This window comes from Cetorhinus maximus, chromosome 30 (genome assembly GCF_964194155.1).
Source record: "Cetorhinus maximus chromosome 30, sCetMax3.hap1.1, whole genome shotgun sequence".
In the NCBI taxonomy this organism is placed as follows: Eukaryota; Metazoa; Chordata; class Chondrichthyes; order Lamniformes; family Cetorhinidae; genus Cetorhinus; species Cetorhinus maximus.
The window spans coordinates 8,419,497-8,446,298 of record NC_135908.1 but is presented as its reverse complement, the minus strand read 5'-3'; the positions used below and the strand labels follow the sequence as shown (position 1 = coordinate 8,446,298).

General features: G+C 44.8%; 1 protein-coding gene and 1 long non-coding RNA gene across 2 annotated transcripts in view; both read left to right on the top strand.

Moving 5' to 3' along the window:
- The window catches only part of crtc3 (CREB regulated transcription coactivator 3), a 69,380-nt gene extending 47,315 nt beyond the window's left edge, over positions 1–22,065 (top strand). Inside the window, exons 4-15 of the mRNA XM_078532349.1 lie at positions 1,740–1,801; positions 7,571–7,636; positions 9,066–9,169; positions 10,072–10,107; positions 11,203–11,288; positions 12,773–12,822; positions 13,723–13,940; positions 15,097–15,389; positions 15,762–15,941; positions 17,391–17,546; positions 19,866–20,067; positions 20,921–22,065. Coding sequence (XP_078388475.1) covers positions 1,740–1,801; positions 7,571–7,636; positions 9,066–9,169; positions 10,072–10,107; positions 11,203–11,288; positions 12,773–12,822; positions 13,723–13,940; positions 15,097–15,389; positions 15,762–15,941; positions 17,391–17,546; positions 19,866–20,067; positions 20,921–21,129 — 1,662 coding nt within the window. The 3' untranslated portion in view covers positions 21,130–22,065. The remainder of the gene's footprint in view (positions 1–1,739; positions 1,802–7,570; positions 7,637–9,065; positions 9,170–10,071; positions 10,108–11,202; positions 11,289–12,772; positions 12,823–13,722; positions 13,941–15,096; positions 15,390–15,761; positions 15,942–17,390; positions 17,547–19,865; positions 20,068–20,920) is intronic.
- Positions 22,066–22,583: 518 nt separating this feature from the next.
- Positions 22,584–26,079, top strand: LOC144670020 (uncharacterized). Its single transcript, XR_013573811.1, has 2 exons — positions 22,584–22,774; positions 22,928–26,079. It is a non-coding gene; the product is annotated as an uncharacterized LOC144670020 (long non-coding RNA).
- The last annotated feature ends 723 nt before the right edge of the window (positions 26,080–26,802 follow it).

Sequence of the window (26,802 nt, the reverse complement as noted above, 5' to 3'; positions counted from 1 at the left end):
TCATTGTCAATTTCCAGGGTTTTAGTTTCAAAAGGGTGCAAATATAAGTGAGGGGAAGCTGGTCTCAAAAGTAGCAGGTAAATTGAAAGCAAATCCATTTTTGTGTCGAGTATTCCTAAAACAAACTTGAAGCAGAGTGATGACCTAGAATTATTTACATAGCTCATGGACACTTTTTTTTGGGACTGACCCCCTAGGTTATTGATCTGAAATGACCAGCTTCAGTACTAATATAAATTCTTACAGCACTTGGCCTCTACTGGAACACCAAGTCTGGACTAGTTAGGAGTGTGTGCTCTCTGCATGAGGCATCGTGCACCATTTAATGCATGTTCATGTGTGAAACTAATTGAAGTGTGCATGATGTTACTGGGTGCTTGTCCTCCACTCATTCCCCATGCACCCAAAAGCTGAACTGCCTCGAAATCACTGGAATTATTAGTTGCCTGAATTTAAAATAAAAAATTGGCTGACTTTAATTAATAACTGAACTTTTGATTTTCTCCTGCTCTGGAAGTGCAGACTTAGTGGGGCAATCGAGGATAAATAGAACTGATGTTTGAAATTGTTCATCCCCTGAGAGCTGTAGCCTACTCACATGTTCCTTCGTTGAGTAGGTTGGGGCAGTTCAGGCCGTGAATTTTTCCATAAACCGTTCCAGTTGTCTGCAAAGGTTTGTAGCTGATGGAGTTGAGGGTCAGCCTGCAGGATGTAACTTTTCCCTTCATGTCCAAGTAACATAATAGCACATCTGTGGAATCTTCAGTCTACTATTCCTGGAATATGTGTTTCTCAGTGTAATTTCTCTGGCGTCTGTTCTGTCTATTAAAGTGGATCATTTCCACATGTATTTTTTTGTGTGTGTGTGTGTGTGTTCATTCAGCTGACTGCTGTTGGTACACGGGAATGGAACACTCTTTGATTTCTGGCACCCAGCATCAACATCAGGCACCCCTAGTGCAGGTGCATAGTAAAGCTGCTGCAACCATGTGGAATGCCAGTTTCCCGCACCAGACATCCTATGCTCTCTCTGTTTGAGTGCTGAATTATAGGAAGTTTAATGCTTCACTGGAAACTGGGCTGAGACCTAGTTTGTTAGGGTTCCTTCACGATATCCTCTTATCTCAACTGTTCGTTCTTTATCTCTTTTTTGAACCTTTTCAATTCCTCTGTCAAACTCTTGGTCACATCTCTCAATATGGCTCAGTGTCTTTTTTTTTTAATCAATTTCTGGTCCCGCTCACATATCCGCCCTATCTTTGCTGACGTATATCAGCTCCCCGTTCCCCAATTTAAAATTCTCATCCTCACATTTAACTCTTGTTTGTGGCATCGCCCCATTCCACATCTGCATCCTCCACCAGACCTGCTATCTCTCTCTTTGGCTTGGTGTCTATTTTTTGTCTGATTGGGATGCCTGTGTTATGTTCATACATAAATGCCGTTGTCCTCTTGCAAAGCATTATGCAGGTTTAATAAATGTGCTTATATAAATACAAGTTCTGCTGTTGAGATTGCCAAATTCATTTCGCAACTGTTAAGCCAGTAATACGTAAAGAGAGAGAGTTTCAATTCATCAGTTTGGCCTGGATTTAAACCAGGGCCCCAGAGTAGAAGGTTTAATGTCTACTTCATTGTGTCGCCCACCTCCCAAGTTTCTATATTTTACGTGTTGCCCCTGTAGCACTGAATGAAATTCTTGATGCTGCTGAGACTCAGCTTTTCCTTAACGTTCGCACCTTGGCAGTTCCCCATATGGGTCGGTGTATCTCTCTCCACCACCAGATACAAGTTGGAGACGGTAAGTCAATTCATGATTCCATGTTTGTTGTGATGCCTTTTATGTCGAAAATTCTCTTATAAATTCTTCAGTCCTGCACCAAATTGTTACTGTGCTGAATTTGCACCGATGAATGCTCGTTAATTCTGAATGAGACTTGAGAGGTTAGTTAACTGCCGGGGCTGATGCAGAAACAAGTCATTGCTGGGACTTGATTTGAAGACTGTGCCAAAGGCAAATATCAGTGTAAGACGGTTAAGGAGAGATTTAACAGGGGTGTTCAAAATTATGAGAGAGTTTGATAGATTGGACAAGGAGAAACAGTTTCCACTGGCAGGACAAATGTTAACCAGAGGACACATTTAAAATAATTGTCCAAAAAAAAAGAGGGAAGTGAGAGTTTTTATTTACACAGCGAATTTAATCTGGAATGTGCTGCCTGAAAAAGCAATGGAAACAAATTCATTAACTTTCAAAAGTGAATTTGATAAAAACTTGAAAATAAAAATACTGCAGGGCTAAGGAGAAAGAACAGAGCAGTGGGACTAATTGGATAGTTCTTTCAAAGAGCTGGCATAGGCACAATGGGCTGAATGGCCACCTCCTCTGCTGTATTATTGTACAGAAGGCAGAAGAGGAATGTTCATTTATTACAGTGTTTATTCTGTGAAGTTTCCCAAACCAACACTTGTGCCGGTGTGCTGCTGATTTGTGCCAAGTGTTAAATTTGGGGATTATTTATTTCAGCCAGCGACTTCATCTGTTTCTCGCTGGGGACCGCTTCTGCTAACTCACTCTGGCACCTCACTGAAGTGGCCATTTGTCCATATAAGACACAGTGAGAGCGGGTCAGCTTTAAGATTAAAGAAATAAAAAGCCTGCTGCGTACCCTGAATTTGCACCATTGTAGGAAGGTTAGCTGTACAGTGTAACTAACCCACTCTTAAACCACCTTGAACACAAGAGGAATAGTACAAAATCAGAATTTGCTCAAACATATGAAAGTTTTCCACATACGGAGGATGGAGTTGCATTGAGTAGCTCAATGCTACAGGGATGAACATAAGCCTGATGTTGGATTGACCATACAGTGAAACTTCAGAACTGTTCATTTCAGCTCAGCCCTGAGTATTTGATGTTCTAATTCATTGCTGAAGGCATGTTGCAAAACCTGTGTCGAAGGCAGTCCGACTCTGCGGGAACACAGCCGAGGAAGGTATGGCCCAATGTAGCACTGGCCTTTTACAGAGCAAAGTAAGATCGCACACCTGTGCTGCCCTTTGAGGGCTCTTCCTCAAGTTGCTCGCAGTACTTGGGACTACTTGAGTTACGGTGTTCCTGTAATCTTCGGTTAATGAAGGTTCTGGAATGTCAGGAAAGTAACAATATTTAAAATGGGAAAAGGATATTGGGCTGAGTGACATCTTTGACGTCACCCTAGCCTCCTATTATACCATTCGATCCTTTCATTCTCATGGAGCACATTGAATTGCTTCTTGAGCCCACATTAAAAGCCTATTTCTAAACATTTATTCTGCCGCTCGATTGACCTTTGGGTGAAATAGTTTTTATTGATCCCTCTTCATACTCCTGACTTCCTCATTTCTGACTTGTGTCCCTAACGCCCTCTTCACTGGGAAGAATAACGGTGAAAAATACTATTGGGTCACCTCACCACCTCCTTTATCCCAAAGAGAACAAACCTGTCTTTCTTAGACATAAATAAATTCCCGAGACCTTGAATGACCCTTGTCTACTACCAACTCCCTTGAGAGATTCTCGCAATTATGTGCCCAGACATGTTGACAGTCTAGTTTTAAACTTGGGTGTTTTAGCATGTTTACAGTTGGTAGTATTCTTGTCTCTGAGTCAGAAGATTCACACTCCAGGATTGGAACACACACTCCAGGCCTGAGAGCAGTACTGAGAGCGTGTATAATTGATCAAGATGCTATTATATGGAAATGCTAAACTACATAGACTTGGCAGTGTTAGAAGAGTAGAGAGTCCTCTCAATGTCCTAGCTGACAATCATCTCTCTACGTTAACTGGTTATTAATCCGGCTGCTGTCTATAGGATCTAGATGTGCAGAAAAGGCTATTTTTTGTGCTTTCCTGTATTACAACAGCCATTACATGTCTAAGTAATTCATTCTGTGTGAAGTGCTGTAAGATGTTTCTGAGGTGTGATTATGGGGTTACATAAATGTGAGCCCAATTTTCTTTTAATTCCTCGCCCCCACCATTTCCTGTAAATTGAGGGATTTGTTCCATAAAGGAAAGCTAAATAGGTTTCAAAACCTGTTTATGTGCTAATTTAGTTGATTTCAGCTGTGGTGCTGCATTTAGGCTTTTTTTAAATTCATTCAAGAGATGTGGGCCTCACGGGCAATAAATACTGGCCTTGCCAATACCTAATCGCCCTTGAGAAGGTGGTGGTGAGCTACTTTATGGAACCGCTGCAGTCCATCTGGTGTAGGTACACCGACAGTGTTTTTCGGGAGTTCCAGGATTTGGGCCCAGTGTCCTGGTCTCGGGAAGAGGCTGAGGGCTCATGATCTCGATTGCTACCCAGTGAATTCTAGGAAGTGCATGTGTGTGAACATTGGTTGAGAAATGGATCGGGTAAATTTCAGGTTCCTCCAGCACAGCCAAGCCACCTGCTGACATGCAGTGTCACGTGGATTGTCACTTGAGTGTGATATACAGTCGAGGGGTCGGGGGGTGGGGTGGCAAGGGGTTATCTAGTGGGACTGTATCCCAGCCTCTGCTCAAAGGAAGGAGGATAGTGGGCAGAAAATTGAAACTCACGATTACCAAGTGCAATGTGAACTTTGCACATGCCCTTGGTCCCAGTCTTGATCTTTGGGCACCCACATTGCATTGTATAGCCAAGCCCCTGTAACAAACTCGTGGGAACTGGCAAAGTGATTCTTCTCAGGGGTTCATGATGTCGAGAACTGAGCTGCTTCTGGTACCAGAAATAAGACCAAAAAAAAACTGAAACCAGAGGTCTGTGCGTTTGTACATCTGCCAGTTTGGATTGAGCACCAGCCCATTCCTTATGTAAATATGTAATAATATTTGTACAGTCTGTTTTTATTGTGAATGTGCACTTTAGTTTAAGAAATGCTCATTCTCATTTTATTTTACTTAACACTCTTCTTCCTTCATTTTTAAAAAAAATTCCATGAATAACATGAATCCTGCTGGTTACTAACTCCTGTTAACCAGAGTCTGCCAATGAAATTCTGTGCTTGTTAAGACTTAAGCTTGTGCTAACTACTATTAACAAACTTGATTTCAGCTTGATGCTCAGTGTGGTGTGACATGATTCCACTAGGGTTTCAGTGAGATATGTTGTTTATGCAAAGCCGTTTGATTTCAGTGTAATCCACCCCTACCGCCACCACATCCTGCCCACCACAATCACTCTCGAGCTTTTAAATACCCTCCCTGTCAGATATACAGAGGAAGGCTGGGCAAAGCAATGCACAAATCATTGATCGGATCCAGGCTGGAGAGAGGCAGTGTAGGAATATTCACCGTGATGCTCTGTGTCGCAAAGAATAGGAACTCAAGTGGGTTGTGTGATCACAGTACATAAAACATAGCCTACCAACGTGAGAAGAATCCTCTGCTCTGACAGCAGTGGCCTCACAGTGTGGATGAGATCAATGCAAGACACAGACACATGAACTAAAATCCTACATAAAACTATTTACAAAAATATTCATTTTCCTATCAGACCTTGAACATTACACTTGTCCGATTTGCCTGTTGTAGCGAGGTTAAGAGTGAAGACCCGGGAGCATGACTAAATTTGGCTGATCCTGTGATGCTTGCCTTTGGCAGCTAAGTTTTAGTATGTAGTCTTTTCATACATCTCTCTCTCTCTTTCTCTATGATTGTCTTTGTGTGTGTGTGTGTGTGGGTGTATCCGACTGCTCTCTTTCCCTTTCTCTATGCTAGCAGGTTATGAAATCTGAGCAGTATTTATCAGAATTTTTCTGAAGCTTTTTTTTTAAAGTTAGTGTTTCCCCTCTTGTGAATTTTGATCATTTCCTGCTCCTTAGTTAATTCCACACCCCAGATGTGCCTGTGTTCAGAGGAGTACAGAGTAAGGCGCTGACGCTCAAGTGCAATACTGACGGAATGCTGCACTGTCAGAGGTGCCGTCTTTTGGATTAGACGTAAAGCCCCATCTGCCCTCTTAAACGGATGCAAAAGATCCCATGGGGCTTTTTCAAATAAGAACAGAGGAGTTCTCTCTGATATCCTGGCCAATATTTTTTCCCCTCAAACAACATCACTGAAACAGATTATCTGACCACTATTACATTGCACACAGCAAAATCCAGCAGATTAGCTTCCGACAGCAGTAACTGCACTTCAGAAATTAATTCATTGGCTTTAAAGCATTTTGTGATGTTGTGAGGTCATGAAAGGTGCTATATAAATTCTAGTCTTTCTTTTAAAATATATGTGGGGAGCACATAAGAGGCAATGGCTTCTAGACAACTGATTACCTCCCCACATTCTGTTGTAATGTTTGGGCAGCCAGTTGGTCTTTGGATCCTGCGTGGTGTTCACATGCCTTAGCAGAATACTTACCCAGAATTGTGAGGACACTGACTATCATTAACCCACAATCTGCAGGTAGTTATGAACAGGGAGTAAGTTCTGTGTAACAAAACGGACGTTTAAAACCAACAACAAATAGCTTGGCCATTTTGACATTTGGTATTTCTGAATTGAGGCCAAGCCCATTTGGACTCATGCCTGACCCACCAACACAGCCTGATCCCATGGCTCACGGCAGGGAATGGAACATTTTCCATTCCAGATCCGGAGTAAAGAGTTGGAGTACAGCACCCTGTACAATATGCCGTGCAAACACTCCCAGGACAGGTACAGCATGGGGTTAGATACAGAGTAAAGCTCCCTCTACACTGTCTCCATCAAACACTCCCAGGACAGGTACAGCACTGGGTTAGATACAGAGTAAAGCTCCCTCTACACTGCCCCCATCAAACACTCCCAGGACAGGTACAGCACTGGGTTAGATACAGAGTAAAGCTCTCTCTGCGCTGTTCCCATCCGAGGGCAGGTAAAGCATGGGGTAGCATTTATCGGTTTCCAACAACACCGTTCACATGTGTTCCCTCTATCAGTGGCCACTGTTAAAAACCAATTGTTGTAGTCAGGATTCAACATGTGATGCCCATGTGGTTGAATAGCTCACTGTATAGGCTCTAGTGGTTGCCTCCCCTGGAGTTAGTGTTACTCGTGATTAGGAAAGTGGTGGGGGCAAGGGGGCACACTGTTGACGAGGTAATACTGTTGAAAAAGTAAGGTGAGTATGGGTGGCTCCGATGATCCTTTCCACCTTTCTGACTATGTGGTCATTTATGCCAAGTACTAGAGGGTGGGTCTGTAACCCGGAAGAGCCAGCAACTTCAGGAAAGGGAGGAACTGATTTCAATAGGCTCAGAGTGAAGGTAACACTCGGTGCTTGTATCAAGTCATCTCATGCCTTGCTCTCTCCAGTTTACCGGACCAGTACAGTTTGGATGTTATACTAACATTCCTCCCTCAAACAAATCACATCTGGTGGTATCATTTCTTTCGCTATTTCTCCCTCCGCTCCTGATAACCATAGACTGCACTAGATTGCTGCTGTCTCCCGTTTTCTCTCTGTCGCTCTCTCACTAACGCACTCCTATGTGGAGAGTCAAAGTGAATCAAGACCTCTCTGTTTTGTCCTCTTTTTTTTTTTGCTTTGTGAAGGAGCATCCCGCCATGGGGAAATGAGGAGAAACCGCCTGGATTGAGACTGATCTCGGCCCTCAGCAGGTGACACGTTTTCACAATCTTACTCCTAAACTCTCTCTCTCACTGCCTTTAGAATTATGACCTGCATTTTTCAGTAGGGTTTTCTGCAATCCCAGTTCTGGCTTATTAAGGACTGTGCTCCTAGTAATCAGCAGACCTCTATCATATCAGTGGTGTGTTACTTTTACTTCTCGTCCACCAGCACTCCCAATTTTCTTTATTCCCCCCCACCCCTTCCCGGTCGCTTACCAATACCCATCCTGCCGCCAAATGGTGCTGTTCAGAACAGCAAGGGGCTCCTGAATGTCCTCGGGTGACTTTCTAAATACTTGAGATTTTGTTAAAGACATTGATTTATCACCATTGTTCAGTGAACATGACTCGTGGGATTGAACAGACAGAGTGGGGAGGGAGAGAAAGAGAGAGCATTTTCCCTTCAGTCCATCTGAATTGTGCTTAATAACTCAAAAATAGTGTGTCATTAATAAAATCCCAGGTGTTGACGGCTCTGCTTCCTCACGCGTTTGAGAGGCTCCTAGTTTTTAGACACGGCAGTAATGAGTTTGAAAATTTAGAGGCACATGGTTGGAGGGGTTAGTCCTGTTGTCATGCTGTCCTGTCGGTGCTGTGTCTGCTCTACTGTAATAAGGACAGAAATCGATAGCTTACTGTACTTACAGCAGTGATGGAACAAGACTAGAGTTGGAGTTAATAGCAACAAATTTAGTTTGTGAGCTGTCTGTGGACCTGATTAGTTTTCAGTAACAAAATAAATAAATTAGAATAATTAATTGGAGCCTTAACAAATTCTCATTGCCCCCAGTAGTGAAACAGTTCACTGACGGACAAAGTGAAATGTGTTTACTTTTTAAAAACCTGCTGGAAGAGTTATCAATGCAGTCGTTACTTATGATTTAATCATTGTAGTGTTTGGGAGGATTGTTATTCCCCCCCAACATCTTATGTTCTCTACTACCTGTTACCCAAATTGACCTGCCTACAGTGGCCTCCCTCCTCGTTGTCAGCTGTGGCTCAGTGGGTAAAGCTCGTGCTTCTGAGACAGGAGGTCACGGGTTCGAGTCCCACTCCAGCGACTTGAGCACAAATGCCTAAGCCTGACACTTCCAGTGTAGCATTGAGGGACTGTTGCACTGTCTGAGGGGTTTATTTCCTCTCTTGGTGTCTCAGTAAAAGATCCAATGGCACTATTTCAAAGAAGAGCGGTTCCCTATGTCCTTGTCTTTATTTATTCCTTACTCAACATCACTTAAAAAAGCAGATTCATTATTACGCTGCTGTGGGAACTCACTGCATATTTACTGTCACAACTCCTGTACTGCAACATTAACTACGTTTTGAAAGCACTTTGGGATGTCCTGAGGTTGTTCCATATATATGCCTAGTCTTTATTTATTTTCTTTCACTCACTCTCTCGTCATCACTTCAACAGGACAAACTCTGACTCTGCTCTGCATACCAGTGCTCTGAATCCCAGTCCGCAAGATGCCTTCATGGGAGGGAACCAGTTGTTTCCACAGCAGGACCGGCGACATGGTGAGGTCATGCAGAATTTCTTCTGGCAGCCTGAAATATTAAAAGCGGTCAGAGTTCGGAGGGGGGAAGATTGAGTCGGTTGGGTTTAGACTCTCTGGAGTTGAGAAGAATGAGAGGTGATCTCATCGAGACGTACGAAATTCTTTGAGGGCTTGATAAGGTAAATGCTTGAGAGGCTGTTTACCCCCCTGGCTGGAGAGTCTAGAATAAGGCGACATAGCCTCAGGATGAGGGACAGCCATTTGGGCCTGAGATGAGGAGAAATTTCTTCGTACAAGGTGTGTGAATCTTTAATGGGGTGAATTCTGTACCCCAGAGGGTTGTGGATGCTCAGTCATTGAGTGTATCCAAGATAGAGATTGGTAGCTTTTTGGACACTTAAGGGAATCGAGGAATATGGGGGTGGTGGGGACGGGTGCCAACAGGGTGGGAAAGTTGAACTAAATGATCAGCTTTGATTATATTGAATGGTGGAGCAGGCCCTAGGAGCCATAGAGCCCACTCCTGCTCCTGTTTCTACCAATCTTGCTTCTAGTCTGCTGGTCCTCCTGTGCGTGGTTATCTGGTGATGGTTGGGTTGAATGTGGCTGTGATGCTTTTCATGGCGGAATAACCTGGCACCAATCATTGTCCGGGTTGGCACGTGAAGAATGGTGAGCTACCAGTGGACCATGAAATTATTCCCAGGTTGGGTGAAAAGGGCGTCAAAAGAGAATTTTAACAAAACATTTTTTTTTAGCCCAGTGGTTGTAGTAAAATTTGTAATTTTTTTTAAGCTTCAGAAAGGTAAAATTGTCGCTAGGATTTACCTTATTGAAATGATGAAACTCAACTGCTTTATCACTGCTTTCTGGTTGATGACACTCTCTGTTATGTGACTTGTGTTCTCTTTGTTTTTGCAGTAAACTACTGCGATGAGATGGACAGTCTGGGGGAAGGTGAGTTCCAATAGACCTTGGTTTGTTTTGTTGAAAGTTCGTGTGCAGCCTGAAGTTATTTCAGTAGTTGGAAATATTGCAAAGGAGTCTACGTCCAGCACCTGAGGCTATTGAGACGGTTAATTCCCAGTTTAACTCCTGGGCCATGACTTTAATCTGTCCTGTCGCTAGATATCGGGGTGATTAAGAACTTGGGACATGTAACTTGCTCATTTAAGAGGGATGTGTGATGGGGAGTTGGTACAATTGGTATACAGTGAGGATAAAATCCAATAGCTGGAGGTCCTTCATCTGAATCCATCTTGTTACCAATAAGTGGAGTAAACATGTCTCTGTCCTCAGTCAAAATAACAAAGGTTGTCACTGGTCATTTTACCTACACACTAATATCCACCACATTTCAAATAGAATGGTCTGTTTCTGTGCTGTAGGCTTGATATAAGATTTTTTGGGCGGGGTACAGGAGAGTTGTCAGTACTCTTGGATCCATAGCTTAGCAGAGGGGCAGTACTTTCAGAGGAAAAGGAGAAAATTTTATTTAAAAATTCAGCTGATGGCTAGTGGCAGTCCGCCTACATCGAGCAGCCACCTTCCGAACTCAGGTTTTCCCTTGTAACTAGAAACTTTCAACAGAGCAATCCCTGGTAGTCCCAAATTACCTTCCTGTCAAATTGCAGCCGTAATCTGCCGGATCCCTTTAAGTTGAGCTCTCATCATTAATCCACGTTGCATTCAGGGAAATTTTCTGTTCTTGAAACTGGAAAGTTTTTGCCTTTTAAGGATTTGTTTTTTTGAGTGTGTGTGTGACACTGTCAATTAGTTATGAAAGGGACACTGATATACATAGTGGCGTTCTCTCAAAGTCTAAGCTTTCTTCTTCATCCAGAATAAAATATCAACATGACATTAAACAGAGCCTGGGCTCCTAGTTAATCGATAATAGTGATCGATTAATTATTTCAGTAATCGATTCAATGTTCGATTATGAAATGGTTTCATATTATCCTAATCATTTAGTTTTGTTTTACTTTTGTTTCCGATCTTATTTTTCACCATCCTCATTGCATTATTAATAGATTACTGCTTTTTATTCAGTCTTTTCATTCCCGGTCCTGACAAATGAAGACAGTCTCTTAAAGCTGAACAAACCTTTACCAAAACAGCTATGGGAAGCATCGAAGGTGAGTGGCAGATTGCAGCATAACTGGTTTTAACAAACACATAATCACTGCTTCAATTTTCTGCATCTTTATTTTGGAATCCACAATTCCATACTCTATTTGTGTAGCCATTCCCACCCAATGCTGACTCCTCAGCTATGACAAGGCTCAAATTTTAGACAAATTATAGTTGGGAAATTCAGATTTTTTTATTTTATTTATGTGGGAAAGCACCAGTTTTAGTTCTGCTATCAAGGGTTACAAACATGACCTAATAACGTCTGTGCTGAGCAACTGCGAATTAAATGGTTGTTTTTATCCACGCCCCCGCTTCCGCCACCTGCCACCCCCAGCTCTGTGGCGGACATCCCAGGCGAAGGCCCAGATTGCTGGACATCACTTGGGTTGAGAAGAATTGGAGAGGAGGCGATTAAGTGACACCGAGTGCGGGTTTTAACAGGCTGTAAAATGTCGGAGAGAGGAGAAGGAGGCAGGGAAGGAGTTTCAGTTTTGAGACCCTGAGAACAAATGAGTTGGAGATCAGTCTTAATTACAGTGCATTGAGGATGAAGGGAGCGTGGGACAGAGGATCTGGGGCTGGGAGGGGGACAAGAGGAATTGTAACTATATTGTTGATTAAATAGAAAGGGAGATGAGAAGGACTGTGGTGCAGGCAGAGAGTGGAGGCCAGAAATGAGGAAAGAATCACTTACCTGTCAACTAACTTACTTTTTATCAGTTAAGGGTATTACTGGAAGTGAACCAAAGGCAGGAAAATGGGGTTGAGTGACGGATCAGCCAGGATCTAATTGAACAGCAGAACAGGCTCGATGGGCTGAATGGCGTCATGTCGTTCCTATATTCCAAAAGTGTTGGCTGTACTACCCTCCAGGAATATAGTGCAGTAAGCTTTACAAGAGTTTGAAAATGTCGAGGGAATTAGAAGTGTTGGGACAGAAGCAGAGACCAGTTGTTTGCAGATAGCTTCAGCAACCAATGCAAAATGTGAAATTTTAAAAGACTTACAAACAGATAAATCACAAAAAAACCTTGGAACCCTACGGGCACAGAGAGAAACGTTGGCCTGTCCTCCACTTTGTACAGGTGCAAACTGACCTGCTATGTGTTTCCAACCTTTTCTGTTATGATTTTAGATTTTCACCAATGTGTGTGTGTGTTTTATTTGCTGCTTCCCCTGTCTTGTTTCTGATTCTAACCCAAGCTCTGTCCAGCGTTATTTCCCCTGTATAAAGTGCATTAACAAAAGGGCCCTGGGCAAGAATTTTTGCAGGTCCAAGTGCACCTAAAGTGCATGCTGCTTTCTTAGTTGATTAGCTGAAGTTAGGACTAGCAGACAGTGTATCTTTTGCCCTTGCGCCTTCTACATGCAGGTGTTGGTTTCTTCTCCATTGTGGCTAAAATGTTGAACTGGTGAAGCTCCTCTCAAAAACCTCGAGCACCCAAGGTGATACGGATTTATTTTTTTTACTTACTCTGTTCCTCAGGTTCAGTCCTTGTTGTCACGTCCCAAGTCCTGTGAAGTCCCTGGCATCAGGTGAGTCGATTTGGTCTCATTGGGATTAGGCTTGCTATGTTCCCTGAAACAGAATAGCAGGTGATTCCTGTCATTAATGAGTGAGTGGGTGTGGGATCTTGCAGTGTTTAAATGGTCATTGTGTTTGCCTTCACTGCAAAAATAATTCATATGTGCTGTACTTTGAGGTGCAATGAGATACTGCACTGATGTAAGGATTTTGCTGTGAAATCCTCACCCAGTATCTCTCCACTTTCCACCTGTAAGATAACGTGTGACCTGTGCTGCAACACACCTGAGGCTAATGAGGCAACTATCGGAGGCCACTAGGAGCTGGTTTGCCACCCCTGACCTGAATTCGATTTCAGAAACCTCACGGCCCAGTGACACCACACTGTGAGAAGACATAATACTGAACAGGCCTCACATTGCCACAAATCACTATCCTATCACTTAAGTTCAATAAAAGTCTTTCCATAATAGCCAGTAAAATCATTATATTTTTGTTTAAAACAATCTGTGCCATATTTATTTTTGCAGTACGATTTGTTATAATATCTGTTTTGGATGCATTGTTGTTGGTGATGATTTCTATTTCGACAGATTTGTGTTAAGTCCCCATTCTCTGACTTGAATGTATAATGTAGGCTAATACCACAATGCCATACTGAGGGCATACTGCATTGATGGAGAGGGTGTACTGCCTGAACCAAATACAAACCAGCTGCTCAGTTGCCTCACTGACCATGACACTTTGCTGTGTGGGAAATGGCTGCTGAAATAGTTTGTCGTACTTATGTAGGCACTTCACTGAAAATGTAACTCATATGTGAAGTGCATTCAGATGTGATAAAATGCCATAAAAATGCAAGCATTTTGATTTAAACTTGGCATTCTTGTGTTTTGATTCCCTCCTCCAAGTATCTATCCATCCCCAGACCAGAATATCGGGTTGTCACACTTTCAAGGGTCACTAAACACAGGAGGCTCTCTACCCGACCTCACAAACCTTCACTTCCCATCACCTCTGCCGATCCCTTTGGACCCCGAGGACAGTACCTTCCCCAACATCAGCGGAGGCAACAGCACCAGCAACCTGGCTGCCACCATGACACACCTGGGCATCAGCAGCTCTCCAGGTGAGGGAACTGTTGTTTGTGCAGAGAGGTATGATCGATGCCACTTTTATGAGCCATTTTTAATTGTTTTTCTTATCTGTTGGGGAGCAACGCTTGGGTGATGGCATGTTTGACTTTTGAAAGCCACGAAGTATGTTCACTAGCTCAGGTATTAGTTGGGGTTTGCCTACAAGCAGAACTATTCACACGTAACCATCCCAAGGTATGACGAATAAAGGCACCACTTTCCATACTGACTAGGAAGGACCTGGTTCAATTCCAGACAGGAGAATAATCCTGTCAACATTATTGACCTACAAAGCTGCTGGGTAGGAAGCACGACAATGCTCAGCCTAGGATCGTACCCCTTATCCTGGGTAACTCCTGGAAACTGACCATGGGTGAATGTTGCGGGGAAGGTGCAGGAAACCAGCAGCATTTCCCCACCTAAACTGGGCAGCCTGACATCCTGCCATGATGAGCAACAGCTTCACTGGGCCACCAGACCCGAGTCCCATCAGTCAGAGGCTCAGTGACTGTGTAAGATGTCACAGCCTTGCCTACTGGCCACAAACCAGCCTTACCCAGCACAGGTCACTGGTGAGATTCCCCTCAATGGGAGCACGGGAACAGTGAGAGTGATCATAGTACCTGTACTGCCAGCTAATTCAGCACACACTGAGGATTCAACCTGGAACCTTGCAGTTGTACAGGAATTTCTTATGATCTTATTCAATCCCAAATTGAGAATATGCTTACCAAGTTGGTGAGTGGAGTTAATGTAGATGCGTTCTTGTCTCGTGCAACCGTATTTACTGAAATGTTTAGAACTCGACAGCTCGGAAGACGGTAATTCAGCCCATCATGCTTGGGCCAGCCCTTTGAAAGAACAATCCAATTAGTCCCACTCCTCCCTAGCTCTCTCCCCAGAGCCCTACAGACCTTTCCTTTTTCAGCATTATACAACTCCCCTTTGAAAGTTAGACTCATAGATGTTCACAGCACAGAAGGAGGCCATTCGGCCCATTGTGCCCGCACCGGTCAACAAAGATCTAACTACACTAATCCCATTTTCCAGCTCTTGGCCCATAGCCCTGGGCCAAGGCAGTGCATTTCAGATCCTGGTGAGTTTATGATTAAAACCATTTCAGTTTTTTGACTCTTCCCCTTTTTCTAGGCTTGTCCACTTCTTTGCACAGCTCTCTGAGTAACCCATCGATACAGGCTTCACTCAGCAACTCAGTGCTGCAGTCCCCTTTAAACAACCACTCCCTCAGCAACCCTTCCATCCACTCCTCACTACGGTCATCACTGAGCAACCCGTCCATACCAACCGCCTTGAAGAGCTCTCCACGGCGACGGCAGACGCCGGTCAGCCCGCTGACCCTCTCGCCAGGGATGGAGCCACGAAGGCTGATGAGCAAACAGTTCTCACCAACAATGTCACCGACGCTGTCTTCAATTGCACAGGTAAGAGTGATAAACTCCTTTCAAATGTGTCTCACAGTGGGTGCAGTTACATTCTTGTTATCGGAGGTTTCCCACATTAGCGCAGGGGTTTGCAGTTGCCAGTGTGTTTCTGCTGGCTCTGGCTCACCGAACCATTCCTGTCGGTGGCCTAGACAGCTGAACATGGGGAAGAGGTGAGACACATCGTTCTCACTTAACAGGGCTGCCAGTTTGGGAAAAAAATACGTTGGGAAACAGGTATCACCACGACGTCACGTTTGGCTTGTGGGGGGAAGGGATGCTGTGTACAGCTTCCCTGCAAATGGACTGGGAGAGAAGCCAGGCGTTTCTGTCCCCCAAAACGCAAGTCTAAATCTGCTGCTTGCTTCACAGGGAGTTGCCTTGGATACGAGTAATATGACAATGGAACACCTACCACCTTATCCCCTCTATCAGCAACTCCACCAGTCCCAGCAGAAGGTGCAGCAATCACAGCATCTACAGGGCCAGTCGCCAACGTCTCCTCTTCATCACCTCTCTCAACCATCGACAATAGAGCTGCACTCTCCCACTGTAAGTGATCAGTCATTGTATATAACAGTGGATATATATATATATATATATATATATATAGATTATGTCTGTGTCTGTGTGAGGTGCCCAGAACCGCTCTCAGTACTCCAGGTGTTGTCTAACCAGGCCTTTGTATAACTGAAGCATGGCTTCTACCCCCTTGTCTTCTAGTCCTTGAGATATAAAGGCCAGCTTTTATTGTCCATGATATTTTAATGATTTAGATACCTGAGCCCTCAAATCTGTGTCCCCACTGCTTCTAGCTTTTCACCATTTAGAAAGTACTCAGTCCCATCCTTTCGATACTTGCCAGTATTGAAATCCATTCGCCACTATTCTGTCAGTTCACTTAATAACTCTGTTGTCATACATGCTGCTGAGGTAACACAACTGTAAATCAGCGCATGGATTATTTTACAAACAAATGAGCAATTTAAAGCTTTCATAGTGTGAACAGTGAATTTACTACATTCTTCATTTTATGGAAAAAGAATAGTGGCAACAACTTGCATTTATATAGTACCTTTTGGGTAGTAAAACATCCCCAGGCTTTTCACAGTGTGATTATCAAACAAAATATGGCACTAAGTCATATAAGGAGATATAAAAGCTTGGTGAAAGAGGTGGATGATGAGGCGCTTCTTAATAGGATAGAGAAGTAGAGAGGTTTAGAGGGAGAATTCCAGAGATTAGGGCCCAGGCTACTGAAGGCATGGATGCCAATGGCGGAGCGATTAAAATCGGGGATGCGCCCGAGGGCAGAATTGGAGATGTGCGGGGATTTGAGTGGGCTGTAAGACTGGATGAGGTTACAGAGATGGGGAGGAATCTGAAAACTTATCATGATGCAGCATTACTGACACCCTAATCAGAGCCCCACTTTCAAGCTGTTGTTCTTATCTAGCTGGTTCAGATTTAAAGTGCAAACAAATTTCTGCTGCTGCCTGACCATCTCATAGCTCACCTTCTGTGTGGAAGACTGAAAACTCCCAATCATCTGCTTTAATTCAAGTGTTTTAGCTCAGCCAATAGTCAGCAGGCTGAATGAGCAGACATTTCCAGCGTGCGCAATTTGTTTCAGCTAAGCCCCCTGCTGGGCGAATGGAATAAGACAACTCCTGGATTCCTGTTTGTCAGAAAGGAGCCTGGAATGAAATAGATTGTACAATCGCTCTTATGTTTACTAATTAACATCCCAAATTATAATAGTAACTAGGCTAAATCTATCTGCTCAGTGTTAAGAAAGCCAGCTGGATTTGACATTGCCTGAACTGATTTTTATTTGCATATAATGTTTAGGGAATAGAGGTGACGAGCAAATTTTTACAGTACTATTTACACAAAATAACCTGAATTATGTTAAATTAACACAGCAGTGGATTTAATGAAATATTATTTAAAGCTTTTTGCACAAACTGTTCTTTATCTCCACTTTGTTCACTTTGACAGAATGACACAATGGATAACATCTTCAGTGATCCCTATTTTGAGCAGCACTTGGTTGCCAGACAGGCCAAACCTTTGTCACAGCAGGTATGGAAGTTTGCCATCAGCAGACCTATGGAGATCCACAGTCTAGAGATGTCAGAATGTGATCGGGTTATGGTATGCTCATTATTTTACACGGTCGTGTGTCTTCATGGTCAGAGCGTGATGTGATCCCCTCAGCCTCCATCTCAACCAACGACGACTTGTGGTGTTTGCATTCGCCCGCCCCCTTCATCTGTTCATCCATCAGTCTGTGAGCCGTGTTTGCTGCAAACCACTGTTAGATTTTCGCTAGCTTAATTCAGAAGAGCAGCTTAGAGTAAAAACAAAATTATAAGAAACAGGAGCAGGGGGTGGGCCATTCGGCCCCTCGAGCCTGCTCCGCCAATCAGTAAGATCATGGCTGACCTGATTATGGGCTTAACTCCACTTTGCAGCCTGACCCCCCGCCCTCCCCGTAACCCTTGACTCTCTCGTCGATCAAAAATCTATTAACTCGGCCTTGAATATAGTCAATGACCCAGCCTAAACTGCTCTCTGTAGAAGAGAATTCCAAAGACGAACAACGCTCTGAGAGAAGAAATTTTTTCGCACCTCCGCATTAAATGGGAATCTGACCCAGCTCCTGATCACCTGCTGCCCACAGCAACCCACCTCCTTGTCGCCTGCTCTTTAGCCATGACCCTCGTGACCTCCTGAGGTCTGCGTTGAGCTCACCTGAAAGTACCTCCTCCAGCGATCACCCAAAAGATAAACGTAGGGAACTGGAAGAGTGGAAGGTATCACTGCCCTCTACCCGCCTGATCAGAATCTCAAAACATACCAAGTCCCCTAAACCTCATAGCCATCGGACACAAGTCCCCCTTGAATTCACTGACTCAGTCAGTCTCCCTGTGTAGTCTGTTCCGTACTTTCATCCCTCCTAAATAAAGTGATTAAAGTTAAACTGTGTTTCCCTCCTCCCCGCATCTACCTTCTAAAATTGACTCCATTTTCTGTCAAAGTTTACATTTCTGACACCCTTGCACAGAAATATACTGGTCCGTGTTCACTCCTGGGCAGATGCTGTATTTCAGGATTGTCCAAGTTTTGTCTTTGTTGTAAGGAGCCCCAGGGAATTTAAATCTTGGTCCCCATTAATCTGCTGATACGTTGAACGACTGAGAAAGAAAGTCTTGGATTTATATAGCGCCTTTCACAACCTCAACGACCCGAATTTCTATACAGCCAATGACATACTTTTGAACTGTAATTACGTTCAGAAGTGGAGTTACTGTAGGAAACACGGCAGCCAATATGCGCACAGCCAGCTCCCACAAACAGCAGTGTGATCCTGACCAGACAATCCATTTTTGTGATGTTGGTTGAGGGATAAATATCTTCCAGGACACCGAGGATAACTCCCCTGCTTTTGTTGGAAATATTGCCATGGGATCTCTTACATCCCGAGAGAGCAGATGGGGCCTTGGTTTAATGTATTATCTGAAAGGCAGCACCTCCGACAGTGCAGCACTCCCTCAGTACTTACCCTTTGACAGTGCAGCACTCCCTCAGTACTGACCCTCTGACAGTGCAGCACTCCCTCAGTACTGACCCTCTGACAGTGCAGCACTCCCTCTGTACTGACCCTCTGACAGTGCAGCACTCCCTCAGTACTGACCCTCTGACAGTGCAGCACTCCCTCTGTACTGACCCTCTGACAGTGCAGCACTCCCTCTGTACTGACCCTCTGACAGTGCAGCACTCCCTCTGTACTGACCCTCTGACAGTGCAGCACTCCCTCAGTACTGACCCTCTGACAGTGCAGCACTCCCTCTGTACTGACCCTCTGACAGTGCAGCACTCCCTCTGTACTGACCCTCTGACAATGCAGCACTCCCTCTGTACTGACCCTCTGACAGTGCAGCACTCCCTCTGTACTGACCCTCTGACAGTGCAGCACTCCCTCTGTACTGACCCTCTGACAGTGCAGCACTCCCTCTGTACTGACCCTCTGACAGTGCAGCACTCCCTCTGTACTGACCCTCTGACAGTGCAGCACTCCCTCTGTACTGACCCTCTGACAGTGCAGCACTCCCTCTGTACGGCATTGGGAGCGTCAGCTCAGATTTGTTGTCCTCAGGTCTCTGGAGTGGGACTTGAACTCACAATGTTCTGGCTCAAAGGCAAGTGTGCGACCCACTGAGTCGTGGCTAACCGATCCTGTTGTTCTTGAATTGGGATAGTGTAAGTGCCACAGAATTCAAACAGGCCACACCAATGAGGCAGTGCTGCAAGCTCAAATGAAGCTAAGTTGCCCATGCTTCGAACTGGGTTGCTAGATGCTTTAGTTTGGCCACACGTGGAGTAATTACCCAACCCACACTACCCCACAACGGAGGTAAAATTCTCAAGACTGTCCTTTTTTTCCCCCTCTCGTTTCCCCCCACCCCACAGCTGGAGCAGTTCAACATGTTGGAAAGCCCAGTCAACACTTTGGCGATAAGCAGCAACAGCTTCTATAACCCGGGCTCCAGCCTGCACTATTCCCAGGCCTCCTCCATGGGTTTGACCGGGAACCTACAAGACCAATCCCAGCTGAAACCCAACCTGCTTTACTCCACCTGCACTGGGAATATCCCCAACATCATTTTAACAGGTGAGCAACCCAATGCTAACATTGGCTTGGTGGGGGGAGGCTAGGTAAATATATGAGTGAGAAAGGAATAGAAGAATTAGGTCGATGGAAACAAAGGCAGAATACTGCTGATGCTGGAAATCTGAAATAAAGAGGAAATGCCAGAAACGGACAGCAAGTTGGGAAACATCTGTAGAGAGAGGAACATTTCAAATCAGTGCCCTTTCATCACACCGTGTTGATAGGGTGAGACGAAGAGGGAGTGGGAGGAGATTTGACTGGAGGATAAGCACCAGCATAGACCAGTCGGGCCGAATGGCCCTTTTTTTGGTGCTGTAGATTCATCTCATTGATATTAACCTAATTGAGATCGGGAATGTTTCCTAGGAATTGCCTTGTTCCTTTGGAATTTTACTGGAAGATTTCAAGTGGTAAAAAAGATTTCTTCCCATTGTCTTTGGCACCAAGATTTTGGAAGAGAAAGTTGGTTTTGTTGTACTTATTAACTCCTACTGAGCAGTACAGGCTGTACACACTTGGGGATATATTGATGAAACTCTGTCCATAATTGATTACACAACCCTGACTTACTGATCAGAGAGTAGCGTACCCTTCAATTCCTTATTCTCTCGCGTTTATCTTAGTTTCCCCCTTAAGTCCATCTCAACCATGTGGCAACAAGTTCCACGTTGTTCCCACCTCTCTCTGGGTGAAAAGATTGGTCCCTTTCGACCACCACGATGAAATCAGCAGAGAATCGGGATCATTCCTGTGAAAGGGGGGAAAGCAGCGGATGAAGAAGGGGGGCTTGTAACTTCGGGCTGCTGTCCTCTGCCAGCTTCGTTCACTTCATTCTGCTTCTGTTGCACTTCAGGAGACTCTCCGCCGAGCTTATCCAAGGACATCAGCAGCGCTCTGGCCGGGGTCCCAGACATGACCTTTGACACCGATGGCCAGTTCCAGCTGGATGATGAGTTAAAGATTGAACCACTTAGTCTAGATGGACTGAGCATGCTCAGTGACCCAGATCTGGTTCTGGCTGACCCCGCGATAGAAGACACATTCAGGACAGATAGAGTGTAACCCACCGCAAACTGATATTTCGGTGGTGGCGGCGGGAGAGAATATGTCTGGACACTATAAAAAGTGAAGGAGAGCATTTCCAGAATGGCACATCTGCAGCAAGACTTATTTTTTAATCATTCAAGCACTAGTCACTGCTTTTTTTGTTTTTAACTGTATACATTTCTGTGTATGTTTAGCTGAGTTAAGGTTGAAATGTTTTTCAATTTAAGCTGACCATTGCCAGATAATAACCACCCCAGCACAGGGCACATGATTGTACTGTATTTGACTTAAATAGATGACGTGTAATGCAAATTGTTTACAGATTGTAAATCTTAGCTATTCACATCAAAGCCAGAAAATCTGCATTTTATAAAATGTTAGTCTTCTAAACCACTACAGGTAATGGAAACCTCTGTTTCACAGATATAGAATCCTTTGGCATTGTTTTTGCACCTGTTGCTGTTTGTGGTACTGAGCTGGGCGCTGCAGCAGATCATGGTCTGTGCTGTGAGCTGGTCTCAGTTGGGGACAGCAAGTGGGTAGCTACCCTGTGCCACAACACCTGTAGGCTAAAGGAACGGGAAATCAATCAGGGCCCTCGCTGGGAATCTCGTGTTGGGGGAAGACAGCCCCACGCTCAAACCATTTTTGATGGAAGCCCCTTGAACATTGGCTGTGTTGGGTCAGACATGAAGAAAGTAGCAGAGGGAAACTGGCAGCAGCCGAACTGGAATCCAGCGCAGGTCTGCACCTTCCAGGCAGTGAGGAGATAGTCCAAATAAATACCCGATCCTTTGATTAGCAGAAGGCTGTTGTTTGAAATGAACTGAATTTCCAATTGCCTAAATCACTGGGACCAGGAGGGGCAGGCACTGAGCACTGGGACCAGGAGGGGCAGGCACTGAGCACTGGGACCAGGAGGGGCAGTCACTGGGACCAGGAGGGGCAGTCACTGGGACCAGGAGGGGCAGTCACTGGGACCAGGAGGGGCAGGCACTGGGACCAGGAGGGGCAGGCACTGGGACCAGGAGGGGCAGGCACTGGGACCAGGAGGGGCAGGCACTGGGACCAGGAGGGGCAGACACTGGGACCAGGAGGGGCAGACACTGGGACCAGGAGGGGCAGGCACTGGGACCAGGAGGGGCAGGCACTGGGACCAGGAGGGGCAGGCACTGGGACCAGGAGGGGCAGGCACTGGGACCAGGAGGGGCAGACACTGGGACCAGGAGGGGCAGACACTGGGACCAGGAGGGGCAGACACTGGGACCAGGAGGGGCAGGCACTGGGACCAGGAGGGTCAATCACTGGGCACTGGGACCAGGAGGGGCAGTCACTGGGACCAGGAGGGGCAGTCACTGGGACCAGGAGGGGCAGACACTGGGACCAGGAGGGGCAGGCACTGGGACCAGGAGGGGCAGGCACTGGGACCAGGAGGGGCAGACACTGGGACCAGGAGGGGCAGACACTGGGACCAGGAGGGGCAGGCACTGGGACCAGGAGGGTCAATCACTGGGCACTGGGACCAGGAGGGGCAGTCACTGGGACCAGGAGGGGCAGTCACTGGGACCAGGAGGGGCAGTCACTGGGCACTGGGACCAGGAGGGGCAATCACTGGGCACTGGGACTAAGAAAGGGTGGGCACTGGGACCAGGAGAGGCAGGCACTGGGCACTGGGACCAGGAGGGTCAGGCACTGGGCACTGGGACCAGGAGGGGTAGGCACTGGGCACTGGGACCAGGAGGGGTAGGCACTGGGACCAGGAGGGTCAGGCACTGGCACCAGGAGGGTCAGGCACTGGGACCAGGAGAGGCAGGCACTGGTTACTGTGGTTAAGCTGTAACATTAACCCTCAGATTGTTGCAATTTTGTTCTCGAAAGCAGAAAAACGCCCCGATTTATGAAGGAAAGATTATTGCAGTTCTAAAGATTTTATGAGAAGTAAAAATTTTAAGCAACAGAATAAGGGTCTTGTAGTGAAACAAGCCATCCCTTTAGAACCCAACTCCCTCACCTTCTGTCTGACAGAACTAGTGCAATAGGCAGCTGTGACTTCTCTCTTTCAAATATAAATATAATTTATAACTCTTTATTCACAAGACAAATGCTCACTTGTGTGGGGAGGGATTTAAATAATATATAATCAGAGTTACTGATATCAAGATGGTGAAAAACTATATTTTTAAATTGCTATACTGTATGGTTAATATACCCACTGAATGCCTTAATAGACAGGGAATTAGAATCTGGGTGGTGTTTTCTTTTGTTGAAAGAATCGATTGTTTCTTTGTATCTTGTAGCTGGAAGCCGGACCTGAACGTGTACTGTGATGAGAAATTAATTGTAGGCCTTGCCCACAGAACTTGTTAATGGGATGGAAGATTGTTGTCATGGTTCAGGGTCTGAAAGGTTAGAATACTGCTTGCGAAATGCAGAGACCATAAAGAGGCGGCATGCCCCTTTCTGGTCAGGTGCCGATTAAGCTGAAATACAAATTTTCTTTCGGGAAAAAAAAACAAGAACTGGATCCAATCTTGTATCACCTTTCTCGTGGAATCTTTGTACGATTCATGCCAAGAGCAGAACCCTCACCAAGAGTGATGCCAAATGGAAATTTGTGCAGACCCTGTCGCATCTCATGGTTTATAAGGCATTTATTTTTTCTTTTTTTAATAAGAGCTTCATGTCAGCTTACTATGAATCTGCTTCTCAGTGTATTCTGCCTTGACTATTGTTGAAGATGTTTTTTCTGGATGCAAACTGTGCAAGTTTGTGAATGTCAGTGGCACTTTCATTACACATTGGAGTTCTGCTATCCCTGCACTCCACATATTGGTTTGGCTGGGTTATATTTTCATAATATCGGCACCGGAGTAATGGCTGTCTTTTTGCCTCCATGACTTTGATTCAGCAAGACTCCAGACAAAACCTCGCCTCTATATTTCTCATTCTATTGGCCAGAAACCTTTCGTTCTAGAACTCCTGAGGTCTTTCTCATACTGCGTGTAGATGGTTCTGTCTCATAGACACGGGGGTATCCTCTTCCCCCTAGAATCAGAACCATGGCCTCATTCTCGACATCGCAAGGGTTGATTCCTCTCTGATACCTTGGATGCCAAAATTTTGAAGTATGATCAAGAAAAAGACAGTTCTTACCCTCTGAGAACAACTCAGCCTTCAGAAACAACAGTGAAACAGAGGACCAGGAGAAGGAAACATTGGGCCAATAGCAGAGGAGGGTCTGCATTGAAATGATCCTTCTCACCCATTGAAGAATATAGTCATCTCTTTTTTTTCTAAATCAAAACTCCAGCACCTTCCATTTTTCACTGATGTGTCCCATCTGCCAGGAGATATCATGAGTTAGAAGCAGATTATGTTGGGAACGATGATCAGACCTGTCAGGCTGGGTAAATGGAAAAGATAAATCAGTGATTTGTTCAGGCGGCTGAAGGAACTTTTCACCAAAAAATACTAACTTGTCTTAGCTTTGGATTTTCACTGAACTGTGTTCTTCACAGGTCAGCCTTTAACTGTTCTTTCAAATTCTGTTTGGCTCAATTTAATAAATTGGTTTTGGGTGCTGAGGAGAGAGAAAGTGTTTGTTAAGATCCCGAAAAGAGGTTTAAAATGCTGAGCCAGGGCTTCCCAGCTGCTGGGTTAAAGTGGAACGCAGGTGACTCAGCACCGAGGCCTGGCCCTCTGAGATGTAGAGTAGGTTTTATGGCCTGTTTAATCCAGCACCAAAATATATTGGATGGTTTTAATCAGTTGTATAACTGCTTATAATACCTATATTTTATCATTTGGGCTTTCTTACAGAAGTTTTTTTTAAAGAATTTTTGACTGGTACAATAGAAAGGGATTTTGAACTATTACCCCACCACTGAATTTAACAAATCCTCAAGCCTATCTGAACTGACTTGTTTGCAATGCTCAGCAGCTGAGGAAAAGCTTGTGTGATCTCACTAGAGTAGGTCTCAGCATACAAACATAGCTAAACTCTCTATAATACTGCATACCCGTAAGGACATAGTGATTTTAACTTAGGTGGGAATCCCACAGGATCACAGGGGACACTTTTTTTTAACACCCCATTTGATGCGGCCGTCTGCTCGTTTGAACGGGGAGTGGAATTGGACAGGTTGTCGAACCCATGTTCTGCACAACCCTGTGGATTTCTCCAGGGTGGGCTGGGTCAAAATTGCTCCCTCGCTCTAGAAAGTGGGCATCGCACCCTCCGGAAATGAAACCCATCAGCGATTTGCTTGGAAATGCACAGCCCCTTGCGCGTCCTCAGACCTGGTGCACGTCAAATGATAGCGGGTCTCAGTCTGGATTCCTGCTCATGATCACTATTCAATGTGTGTGTGTGTGTGTGGACACGTGGTGCAACCTTGGCTCCAGAGGAGCAACAAGCTTGTCACTATCATGGTCTGGGTTAATACATGTACTGCACAGATACAGCACCATAACTGTACCCCAGTAAAAATCTGCACCATAGGAAGGATGGGGTGGGGAGGGAGGGATGGATGATTGCAAAGGTTGGTTTGGAGAATGGGAATATGCAGCACGATCGACACAAAACCATCCCTTGGTTTGTTACATGAAAGCTGGGTTGAGCTCAGTATTAAGCTCTCTTCCTATTCTGCCTTCCTTATCATCATTGAATTTTATCAATGTCCATTTATTTTTAAATTCTTTTAATTTATTCTGACCTCTTGATCTGTAGGTCCCTGTCCCTTTTTTTTGTAATAGTAGCTGGTTCATTTTTTTAAAAACTAATTTTATTAAATATTTAGCATTGTGTATCTGTTTCTTGTGACATATCCTTTGACCTTTTGAATTCAGTTATTGTGAAGTGTACAGTAATATTTAAATAGGACTTATCCATGAGCTAGTGTTACTTTTTTTTAAAGTGTCATTTTTCATTCTATCTTTCAAATAAAATATATCAAAGCAAATCTACACCATGTGTCTATAGTTTTTTTTTCATTTGAAATACTGAGGAATGAAGCCAGAGTAGAGTTGATCTGGTTCGGGAGTGTCACACTTGGGCCACCTGCCTTAATAACAAGCCACAGAAGGAGATCTTTTATTCTTCCGTGGGATGTTGTCAGTGTTGGCCTTTTGCCCATACTCACCAAGGGCAATTAGGAATGGACAACTAATGCTGGCCTTGCTAGTGATGCCCATGTCCCACGAAGGAGTTTTTAAAAAGGCTCCTTATGTGTCTTGTTATCTTGTGAAGCTCTTTGGGACGTTTTCCAATGTCAAAGGTGCTATATGAATGCAAGTTGTTCATTGTTGATCAACCCTAGGGGGTTGTGATGTGACCTTTGAGGAGGGGAGTGTGTTCCACATCAGGAAAATGAAGCTGGGCATTTTCCGGTCGCTTGACTTTGAAGTAGTCCACTCCTGGATAGGGTGGACGTGGGGAAGATGTTTTCATTAGTAGGAAAGACTAGGACCCGAGGGCACAGCCTCAGAGTAAAGGGAAGACCTTTTAGAACAGAGATGAGGAGAAACTTCTTTAGCCAGAGAGTGGTGAATCGGTGGACTTCATTGCCACAGAAGGCTGTGGAGGCCAGGTCATTGAGTGTATTTAAGACCGAGATAGATAGGTTCTTGATTGGTAAGGGGATCAAAGGTTACAGGGAGAAGGCGGGAGAATGGGGTTGAGAAACTTAT